The following is an 11,456-nucleotide window of genomic DNA, read 5'->3' as shown; positions in this document are numbered from 1 at the left end:
AGGCGGAGCGAGCAGGGGCGTCCCACCTCCTTCCAAACGCAACTGGAGTTTCGTCTCAGAAAACGGGAGGGGCTTGGAAGAAAGTCTAGGAGAGAAGTAGGGCGTCTGGGTTGGGCCCCCTCCCCCATTCTCCGGTCTCCCAACCCCACCCCAGACCCTCTCCCTAAACGCTGGCGCCCGTGTTCGGCTGCAGAGGACTTGAAAAAAGAGCTGCGAACGCCACCCCCGGGCGGCAGGAAGGCGGGCAGCGCACAGTGGCTTTTCCTTTCCATATTTCTTTAAATCGTCAGCTCCCGAGACTAACGTTCGGACTCCTTCTGCCCCGCCGCCCGCCGCCGCCCCCCATCCCACCTCCCGCACGCCCTCTCGCTCTTTCTCCTTCCCCCTCCTCCACCGCCAGCCCAGCCGCGGCGCCCGACTCTCGGCCTCCCGCCCCGCCTCCGCCTCCGAGGGTTTTCACCCGCCGCGGAGTGAAATCTACATAGTGACCGCCCCTCCAAGAGATCATTGGCTCAGCCCCTGCCCGTAGCGGCCGGTGATTGGTGGGCCGCCCCGAGTTATTTGCATGCCGGCGGCTGCGAGGTACCCAGCTGTGAGGCGGCGCTCGCCCCGCAGAAGTTTGCCCGGCGCTTCCTCGCCGGCTGGTCCCAGACTCGCGTCGCGTGGGGAGCCGCCTCCTTCTGCCGCCGCCGCCGCCCTGTTCTCTCCGGGTTCCTTGTCTGCGGGGACAAACGCTCCGCTTGCGGGAAGTTGAGGTGGACAAGAGGGAGTGCTGAGAAGCAGCGAGGGGGCCATTCCTGTGACAGTGTTGCGTCCCGACGCCGGGCGCGTGCGGCCCCGGCCCCGGCCCCGGCGTATCTCGCCCACCTCCCCACGGCCGCCGGGCGGGCGGGCGGGCGATGCGGCCGCCGAGTCCCGCCGCGTCGAGAAGGAGGGCGCCCCGGAGAGCCTAGAGTTTGTTTCTGCCACTTGGAGAAGGGAGCATGGAGTGGTGAGCGCTCCCCCGCTCGGCGAGGCCGCCCCCGGCAAGCTCCCCATGGCCGGGACGTACAGCTCCACTCTGAAGACGCTGGAGGACTTGACCTTGGACTCCGGGTATGGGGCCGGGGACTCGTGCCGCTCCCTCAGCCTCTCGTCCTCCAAGTCCAACTCGCAGGCGCTCAACTCTTCGGCGCAGCAGCACCGCGGGGCGGCCTGGTGGTGCTATTCGGGCTCCATGAACAGCCGCCACAACAGCTGGGACACGGTGAACACGGTGCTGCCCGAGGACCCCGAAGTGGCCGACCTCTTCTCGCGCTGCCCGCGCCTCCCCGAGCTGGAGGAGTTTCCCTGGACCGAGGGGGACGTGGCCCGGGTGCTTCGCAAAGGCGCCGGCGGCCGGCGGCTGCCCCTCTTCTCGGCCGAGGCGGTGCGGCGCCTGGCCGGGCTCCTCCGCCGGGCGCTCATCCGGGTGGCGCGCGAGGCGCAGCGGCTGAGCGTCCTGCACGCCAAGTGCACCCGCTTCGAGGTGCAGAGCGCGGTGCGCCTGGTGCACAGCTGGGCGCTGGCCGAGAGCTGCGCGGTGGCCGCCGTCAAGGCGCTGTCCCTGTACAGCATGAGCGCGGGCGACGGGCTGCGCCGGGGCAAGTCGGCGCGCTGCGGCCTCACCTTCTCCGTGGGCCGCTTCTTCCGCTGGATGGTGGACACGCGCATCTCCGTGCGCATCCACGAGTACGCGGCCATCTCGCTCACGGCGTGCATGGAGAACCTGGTGGAGGAGATCCGGGCCCGCGTGCTGGCCAGCCAGAGCCCCGACGGGGGAGGGGCCGGGGGCGGGGAGGTGTCCGCCGAGGCCCTGGAGATGGTCATCAACAACGACGCGGAGCTCTGGGGCGTCCTGCAGCCCTACGAGCACCTCATCTGCGGCAAGAACGCCAACGGTAAGTGCGCCAATGGCCCCGCCGCCGAAGGGCAGGGTGGGAGAGACCCGGGGGCGAATATTTTAGGAGGAAGCTGGTGGGCGTGCCAGGACCTGAGAGAAAGCGTTTGATCTGTGGATGGAGGAGTTCATTAAAGGGCTCTGGCCCGAGATTATGCTTCTGGCGACCAACGTTTGGAGGGTTGATCTCCACCCTTTGCCGCGTGTCAGTGTCACTTTCTGGGAGAGTTGAGCCTCCTGACCGAGCCATTTCTGAACCCCTCTTGAAGTGACGCTCTTTGCCTTGCTGGAGGGGACCTATAGGTGGCGTCTTTCCCGACAGCTGGGTACACTGTGGTTCTGGCCTCAGGGTCTCCCCAGCCTGTTCGTAGCAGCCAGAGGGTCCGAACTCTGAAGACCTGAGCCTTGGATTAAGTGGGGTGGGAGGAAGGGAGCCGGAAGCCCCGGACCGGTGCTGCCTTCCTGGGCTTTGCTGGGTTGAAGGATGCGCCCAGCGTAGTGTGGCGGGTTAACCCTGTGTGCGCCCAGGGTGATGGAACCCAGGCATTCCTGGATCCTCTTTCCAGGAAGGGAACCATCCCCTGGCTTGCAGGGCCTGACTTTCCAAGCTGCCACCACCCAAGTGAGCAATTGATGAAAGCCCTGTGTTGTGTGAAATGCACAATCTTAAGGGCTTTTCTGACGGGAACAATAACCCAGATGACCCAGTAAACCACGTTATGGGGAAAGGGGGTGGGGGATGGGCAACTGCAGGGTGTCAGGACTGGGGAAGAAACCACTGGGTAGTTGAATTTCTCCGAAGGATGATGACATGGCTTCCTGCAAAGGGTGGAAGGGAAGCACTTGACCTTCTCCCTGACAAGGTTAGGGGTGTGACACGCTCCACAGCAAACTGCCTACCAGACTCCTGTTTCAGGAGTCAGCAACCCATAAATTATTTAGAATGGTACTATGGCTAGTCATCCTAGCAATCTGATTGGAAGGCCATTTGGGGGGGCAGCTTTCAGTGGCAAATGAGCATTCAGTGGAAGAGGTCCAGTGGGTACTGGAAAAGGCATACAGGGAGTTACATTTAAACATGGTTTAGCATGAGCATAATAGCTAAAATTTAAAATTAGCACTTAATGTTTCTGTTTCTATCCTTAGCACTTTATATGTTAACTCGGGTAATCCTAGCAACCGTCTTAGGTGGGTACCTATAGTATTATCCCCATTCTACAGATGGGGAAACTAAGGAACCCAGCAGTGAAGTAATTTGCCCAAGATTACTCAGATGTTCAGTGACAGAGCTAGAACATGAACCCAAGCAGGCTTTTAGCCACTGGAGAAAAGGAAGCAGCTTTGTTTTTATTAGTCCCAATTCCAAGGAGAGCAGTCGACTTCTTAGGCCTCGTTGTAGGACAGTCTGCATGTGTTAGCATGGCTGACTTGGGCTTTCATTGGTTTTGTTTTTAATTCTGGCACGGCCAAAGGAGATGCCTGGGGTGGCAGAGCGTTTGCCTTTTAATTTTCCTCCTCTTAGGTCAGAGTTGAGGTCAGTCCAGAATCTCAGTTGATGATATCACAGCTGATAAATTGTGCTCTGCCCTCCAGGGTTGTGGCATCAACACGGGGAACAACTCCCGGAGAGGAAGTGTGGAGGGCAGGGGGATTTCCATCCGTTGTCATAGCCCAGGGCACAGAGTTCTGAACTTTTGGCTGAGGGGAGGCCCAGGCTACAGTCAAAGAAGTAAAGACTCCTTGGAGAGGAGACCGAGGCCCTAACCCAGGGGTGGGCAAACTTTTTGACTCGAGGGCCACAATGGGTTCTTAAACTGGACCGGAGGGCCGGAACAAAGGCATGGATGGAGTGTTTGTGTGAACTAATATAAATTCAAAGTAAACATCATTACATAAAAGGGTACGGTCTTTTTTTTTTTGTAGTTTTATTCATTTCAAACGGGCCGTAGTTTGCCCACGGCTGCCCTAACCCCATAAGCCAAACTAGAACAAAGGTGGACTGATAGGTGCCCAACAAACACATGCCCTTCACCCACCAGCTGGTGCCCTGCAGCTCGGGAACTTCTCAGCGTTTCTAAGGACAAATTGTGGCGAGTAAAGGCAGTTGCCTCTCTAGGGTCCCCTGAAAATGCGGGGTGACCAGAAATGGCTGAAACATGGGTGTCTTCCACGAAAGGGCCGTTTCTTATCTAGTGTCATCGCTCCTTGGGAGTTTCTTGACATGGGATTGTGACCCTATGATTTGACCTCCTCCCTACCGCTCTCCCCCACCCCAAGCAATCCTTCTTAAGTGATGCTAGTCAAGACAGCAGACTCTGAGACAGACAGCACAGCTCCCTGGATGATCCGAGCAAGCATCTCCCTCTGTGCACTCCCTGGTCCCCAGGGAACTCCCTTGCAAGCGGGGTGACGATTCACTTCCACTTAGTAACATGAATGCTCATTCTTTATACATGAAAACCTGGAGGTGGCCTCCGTCAACAATAACTAGGCTGATTTACTGAGTCTCTATAGACCAAGTGAAATGAATGTTTCGTTGCGGAGCAATGAATTACTTATGCCTGAAAGCTGACTTCAGAGGGGGAGCATCAACTGCTGAGGAAAGAAATGGAGCGATCCAAACCTTTGTTACACGAAAATAAGCCCAAGGCTTGCGGCAAAGTTCCCCACAGCTGAAGACTAAGTGGGAAATGGCTACACATGGGAAGGAGAGTGCTGGTTCATCTTCTAGTCCAGTGGTTCTCAACCTTGGCTGCACATTAGAATCACCTGGGAATCTTTTTAAAATCCTGATTTCTGGGCCTCATCCTCCGGAAATTCTGTTTCTTTGTTATGGGGTGGGGCCACAACATTAGTAACAAAGAAACAGAATTTCCGGAGGATGAGGCCCAGAAACCAGGATTTTAAAAAGATTCCCAGGTGATTCTAATGTGCAGCCAAGGTTGAGAAACCACTGTTCTAGTCCTACTGGTCTTCCCTTTAAATTATGTATTTATTGCTGTTGTGCCTGCTAATTCTATAGCATGGGCACATGCCTCTGGCTCACCTATATAGGGCTCTTAAACTTTTAATGTGTTCCAGCCAGGAATTTAAGGGCCCTGCTCCATCTATGCCTGTCCATTACTCAGAGTGCTGGGCAAATATGGTTTTGCTCAGCCCAAGATGGGCAATAAAAGTTCTGTAGTGTTTATACAACATGATCTCATAGCGCAGCAGGGGATTATATGTCACTTGCTCACTTGGTATCGATGTCCGTGTTCCCAGGGCAGTGTCATTAAGTGATGATATCTTTGTGGCTTCCTTATGGGAGGTGGAGAGTCCACTTTAATAGAGCAGTCTTTATGAAGATGGAGTTGGCAGAGTACAGAAACTCCTCTCATTCTCTCTCTCTCTCTCATCCCTGTATTCGAGTTTGATGCTGGGCCTCACTTCTGGGTTCCTTCTGGGCCATTGTTTCTTACTAAGCTTTTATGAGTTTACAGGGCATTTGAGAAAGTTCTCTTCAATTCTGAAGCTCCGGGTTAAATGATAGGATTTTGGTGAGAACAGCCTTACTCCAAAACAGTAGCCAGGATGTGCATGAGGGGCGCTCTGTCAGCGAGGCAAAGAGTGCAGATTTTGGAATCACAGTGAGGGTTCGAAGCTCATCTCTGCCACTTATCTGGGTGACCTGGGGCAAATGTCTTAACCACTCTAAGCCTCAATTTTGTTATCTGTAAAATGGGAGATAATGACAGCACCTAACTCAAGGTTTGCATGAGGATTAGGTGAGATCAGAGGTTTAAAGACCATAGCACATAGTAAACGCTCCATGAATAACAACAGTTCACTCAACAAGCATTTATGGAGCCCTGGCCCTGTGCCCTCCACTGTTAAAAGTGCTGTGGATTAAGTGGTCCTCCTCTCATGAAACGTACAAACTAGTGGAGAAGACAAAAAATAAATAGGGATATGCTCTTTTATCAGTGTTACTTAAGAAAAGAAAAGAAAGCGAAAAGGCAAAGGTAGTAGGTCCTACTAAGTAGGATAATGTGACTGGGACTAATTTAATGCCATCCAAGGAAGGCCTCTCTGAAGTTTCATTAGCAATAGGCGATATATCAAAACTACTGTTATCTCAGTACCTCTAGGCAAAAAATCGTGACTGAGAACGTTCCTGAACTATTCAGTTATCAGCTGAGGCAAATCCTAACAAATGGTTGCAGCCCAGACATAAAAGGGCTGCATCTCTAGCAGGGATGAAAACTCTCCTAGTGGTAGGACCCAGTTAGCGAGGCAATTATGGGACGGATGCCGCTGAGATCATCAACAGAAGGACCAAGGGTTAATGGAGCTGCTAGTTGCTGTTTAATCAGTTTCCACACCTGGGTAGTCTGAGGGAGGAGGGCAGCTTCCCATCTCGGACTATTTTATTGAAGCCAAGGGTGGGGGGAAGGAGGGTAAAACTGAAACAGAGCAAGCTTTGGAAATAAAAACTTAACTCCCCTCCCCTCCCTCGCCCTCCTTGAATGTCTGAGAAATGCAACTCAGCCTTATGTAGTTAGAGGAACAGGTGGAGTTCTGTTTCCTCTAGGGAGCGTGCCCTGACTCCACCCCCGCCGGGAAGAGCCACCTTTCCTGGCATCTCCACAGCACCCTGAGCGGATTCTGGAACATTTCCTGCTGTGTCTGTCTCTCTCATCAGACTGAGCGCACGGGCGTCGTGTCTCCCTGTGCCTCACACTGTTGGGCAGAGTGGATCCTCTGTAAATGTTAGGCAGTTGATGGCGCATCCCATACAAAATGTGGTTTAATTCCAGAAATTTAATTTGAAAGCCCTCTCCCCCTTGGAAGAGCCTTCCCGGTTTTCCACCCTGGCAGGGAATGTCACATTCTTGATGAATAGAGTTAGGGGTGGGGTACCCAAACCACAGAGACATCATTCAGCCTTTTGATACCCTAATTTCTAGCAGGGTACCCCAGGCCAGCTGTGATGAGTAAATGTAAATGGTGAGGGGGTGGGGGGTTCCTTCAGTGTGAGATGCCCAAAGAGGGGGTTTCATAGTAGAAGTCTAATAGGCAAATGACAAATCCACAGGAGGGTTGAGTTGAAAATCAGAAGCAGTCAGTTCCCCTGAGAATAGCAATTCCAAGCCCTCCTTGCCTGCAGAGCTGCCCCAGAGGGCAATTCTGCTGCTGCCTATTGCTCATGAGAGGCGTGCCTGTGTTCCACCCCACCTGCCTCCAATCTGAGAATAGAACCAAGGCACTCACTGCCGGGACATGCCGGGTGCATCAACAACACCCAAGGGTCTGAAACAAGCCACAGCCACTTTGCTGCTAATCCCCGGGTTGGTTCTTATCCCACCTCCCCATCAGCATCTACCTCATAAGGCTTGGACAGTGGGCGGATGCTTTGGCTTCCGTTTCCACACTTGTACAGCTATAATAACAGGTCCGGTCTTTGTGCAACACCTCGGGCTGTTTACCATCTCTGCTCTCGCTGGGTCCCCACAAAGATCCAGTGAGTGGAATGGCCTCTCACAGAAGGGTCTCCGGGAGCCCAGAATTCACAGCTCGGTCATGGCCAGGCCAGAGCCAAGCCCCACATTGCTCAAGCCCAGGCCTGTGTTGGTTTTTGTTGTTGTTTTTGTGTGTGTGTGTGAAGAATCATGAAAACAAAGGTGGTGAAGAGCAGGACAGCATTTGACCCTCTTCCAATGGTGGTGAGGGTCAAACTCATAGCAATAGCAGGATTTATTATAGATCTTGTCAATGGCTGGCTGTGTCCGGGCCCTTTAAGTCCAGTAGCCCAGTGAATCTTCACAACCACAGTGAAGACCAGGCATGGGCCTCTCTCCAAAGGATGCTGTGCGACTGTTTCAGTGTTGCTTGCCGGCCATCCCAGAGTGCGCCCTGTAGGTGGCATTGATTTTGAGGAGCCATTACTGTTGCTCCTGAGGGGGCATGGAGCTCTGCTGCCCAGGGAGGGCCTTGGGAGTGTCGGCTGCTGGGTGATCAATAAGCTCAGTGAATGGAGAGACTGCAGACTCCACTGTGATCATCTTCTCCCCGAGGGGCGCCAGCTCCGGGAAGGTGGACACAGCCCTGTTCTCGGGAACTCTGGCTCTGGAGTTGGCAGAGAAGCCTTTATGAAGGGGACTTTAATGTGCTCAGAGTCCGCTACAGTGTCAGGCCACTGGTGAAACCTCAGTGCTAGCAGCATGGGGAGAGAGGGACCAGCTGAAATGCTTCGGCTTTGAAGTCTGTGTTAGGTCCCAAAGTGCAAGTCACTCCATTTTTCGACGAGGGGTCAGGACGGTTGTGCTTAGAGCTGCTGCCAGTTTAGAGTTCAGAGCTCACAGTAAGAGTGTAATTCCTGGCTCCCTCACCCCTGAGCTGTGTGGCCCTGGGCAGGTGGTTTAACATCTGTGCTGGAGTTTCTTCCTCTGTAGCGGGATTTCTCAGCTTGGTCACTGCAGACATTTTGGACTGGATCGGTGGTTGTTGTTTTGCCGTGGGCCTGTCCTGTGCATGGTTGGGTGCTCAGCAGCATCCCAGCCCCTCCCCACAGATACCAGGGGCATCCCCCTCCCTCTTCTGCCTGTGCTGACCATCAAAAATGTCTCCAGCCCTAACGGGTTTGGCTCAGTGGATAGAGCATCGGCCTGTGGACTCGGGTCTCAGGTTCGATTCCGGTCAAGGGCATGTACCTTGGTTGTGGGCACATCGCCAGTGGGGAGTGTGCAGTTGGCAGCTGATCGATGTTTCTCTCTCATTGATGTTTCTAACTCTCTATCCCTCTCCCTTCCTCTGTAAAAAATCAATAAAATATATATAAAAAAAATGTCTCCAGACATTGTCACATGTATCCTGGGGGGCAAAATCGCCCCTAGTTGAAAAACACTGCTCTATAGTAGGACTAGAAAGCATACCCAACTCATAGGATGGTTGCGAGGATTTAATGAGTCTCTGTAAGGGGCCTTGCACTGTGCCTGCCCCATAAAATATTAATTCGAATATTGCTATATTTTTGCAAACTTGTGTAGGATGCACCGGTCGTGTTTGCTCTTGCCAAAGTGGGAGTCTCCAGTGCAGGGAAAGATCGTGACCCGAATCCCAGGGTGACGAGTATTCGTCACAAGGCTTTCCTTGGTGACTAATAGGAGGAAGTGATGGACTCTGGAAACAGCACCGTGCTCCTTTATGGCTCGGTTGCTCCCACAAGGAAGCAGCTGGCAGTGGGCCCTGATATCAGGCCCCTCCCTCCGAGCCTCTGCCCTCCCCACCAGGATGATAGCGACAGTGCACACCCGAAGCCCCAGGCCCCAGGGAGCAGTGGTGGATATCGGACCCCGCTTGTTGCAGCTGCCAAGTCCGGAGCCACAGGACGGCAGGTGTCTTGTGTTTTGCTGGCCCGTCATGTAAACACACTCTGTGGTCGTCTTGCTTGTTTTAAAAAAAGGCCTAAATGGTTTTGCAACTTTGGCGGTATATTTGGAGCTGCATGCCGAACTGGGAGGAGAAGCTTAAGAAACACAGCCCACGTGAGCCTGGGAAATGCCACGCTGGCCACATTAATCAACCACTTGCTGAGCACCGGCGACGTGCAAGGCCTTGGAGACCGTCGGGGGGAGGACCAGCACAGATCCTGCCCATCGGAGTTGAGAGTCTAGTAGGGAAAGCATAGCACATACGTGGGTCCTTGATGAGGAAGCGTGTGGTCCCTGCATTCAGATGCCAGGGGCAGTGCCGACAACCTGCCCTTCCTGTGTGCCACTGCCCGTCGTGGCGGCTTTTCATCAGCTATTTCATCTCATCTTCCCAAGCCCCTCTGTATGGTAGATAGAAGGTCCGTCCCATCGATGGGCACCTGAAAGCTTTCGGTGCCTGGAGAGCTCAGAAGAGAGGCAGGAGCCCGGGGCGGGTGGCTGGGAGGGAGTCAGGGCCGCTTTGGGGAGGAGGTGGCACGTGAGCAGTGGGATTGGGGCCGGGGGAGCTGTGACAGGGAAGGGAGGTGGCGCAGAAAACAGAGAGGCTTCCAGAAAGAGGGAAGCAGGGTGAGCAAAGACCTGGAGCCAAAGTGTGTGTTTTGGAAAACAGCAAGTTACCCCATTGGGCTGGGAGGCTCAGGCCGAACAAGGCAGAGGAGCAGGGCAGATAAGACGGTCAGAAGGAAAACTTTCCCACATCTTTTATCCAGATGTTGCGGAGCCTGCCAGAGTGCAGGAAGAGAGTTTTCCAAAACTTATTTTTATAATTCAGAAATGTAGTGTGTCTGCTCCCCAGCTCATCTTAACCACAGTCCCAGACCTCCCATCACCCCTTGCTTGATTGAAAGCTTGACCTCAAAAATGCCCCCAGCCCGCTGTCCTAGCAACGCCAGTAAACGACAGAAGGCCTTCCCCGAGCAGGCTTGGGTGGGGAGGGCATGGAGAGCGAGGCTTTGAGGAGCTCTGCTGCGTCTGCTGACTTTGGCTTCTGAGTTGGCATTTCTTCCATGGCCCCGAACGTAGCATTTCAGGCCAATGCAACCCCAGGACGGGACGAAGCTCGGGGCTGACAAACTCATTAAATGAGGCCATTGGATGGACTTTGGCCAAAGCCAGGATTCTCGAACATGGAGGTGGGAAGGGACATAACGCAGATGCAGCAAGAGGGCCCCAGATACATTGATACATTCAGGTTCCAGTTTTGAGTTTTGGAAAATAGCAGCTCAGTTCTCAGAGGATTAGTCACTTTCTAATTCTCGGCGAAGGTGCTTCCAGGGCATTGATAATAAGGATCTCAGTCGCGCTAAATGTTCGCTGTTGTGGACCCACCTTGTAGCACGAGCCGCCTGGATTGGACTTCTCGGAATCCAGCAGAATTCCACCGACAAGAATAAAATGTGAGAGATCGACAGTGGCTTAGCTCAGAACCTAGGGTGTTAGTCCTTTTCCTGACCCTACTGTTAGAAAGGATTTTTCTTGTCACTTGAAAAAGGGACATCTTGAACATTTCGCAAAAATACATCTGTAGTCGTTTGTGGTTCACAATTTGGGGCCCATTGTTTGCTTTCTCAAAGTGAGCCGAGGTTGGGGGGGCGGGGTCAGGCCCACGATGGAAAAATGAACCAGGAAAGCTGAACTTGAAAATACCACAGATACAAGGTTAGGGGTGGGGGAATTTAAATTGGACCACGAAGAGTCTAAATGGGCCTTTCAGTGCATGAAAATCATCCCTAAAACTGAGGCCAGCCTTTTGTGGAAAATTAAAAAAAAACAAACACAAAAAAACAACTTAAGTCTCTATCTCTTAAAATATGAGAATCAGTATTTGCTGTTAGGAGCGTTGTTAATACACACAAGCCGAGGCTCATCCCCCCACACCGAGTGGGTGTGCACAAGCGTCTGGGACAGTCGGTTCAGAGAGCGAAGAATTTGGATCCAAAAGTTCTGGATCGGAGCTTGGCCCCTCCATGACCCGGAGTGCATAACTGCATCTCCTTGGCTCTCTGCTCCTCCCTCTGTGGTGTGAAGAGGTTGGACCAGATTCTCCACGGGCCCTTCTGTCTCTG

The 11,456-nt window shown here is 53.5% G+C and overlaps 1 protein-coding gene across 1 annotated transcript in view; it reads left to right on the top strand.

Annotated features, from left to right (window-relative positions):
• Window positions 1-629: 629 nt before the first annotated feature.
• ABTB2 (ankyrin repeat and BTB domain containing 2) overlaps window positions 630-11,456 on the top strand; it is a 136,836-nt gene continuing 126,009 nt past the window's right edge. The window contains exon 1 of the mRNA XM_070427769.1: window positions 630-1,919. Coding sequence (XP_070283870.1) covers window positions 1,037-1,919 — 883 coding nt within the window. The 5' untranslated portion in view covers window positions 630-1,036. The remainder of the gene's footprint in view (window positions 1,920-11,456) is intronic.

This window comes from Myotis yumanensis, unplaced genomic scaffold (assembly GCF_028538775.1).
Source record: "Myotis yumanensis isolate MYYU_CA2020_CCGP unplaced genomic scaffold, mMyoYum1.0.hap1 SCAF_10, whole genome shotgun sequence".
NCBI lineage: Eukaryota > Metazoa > Chordata > Mammalia > Chiroptera > Vespertilionidae > Myotis > Myotis yumanensis.
The sequence above is the reverse complement of the archived record's forward strand: the minus strand, read 5'-3'. Positions and strand labels throughout refer to the sequence as shown.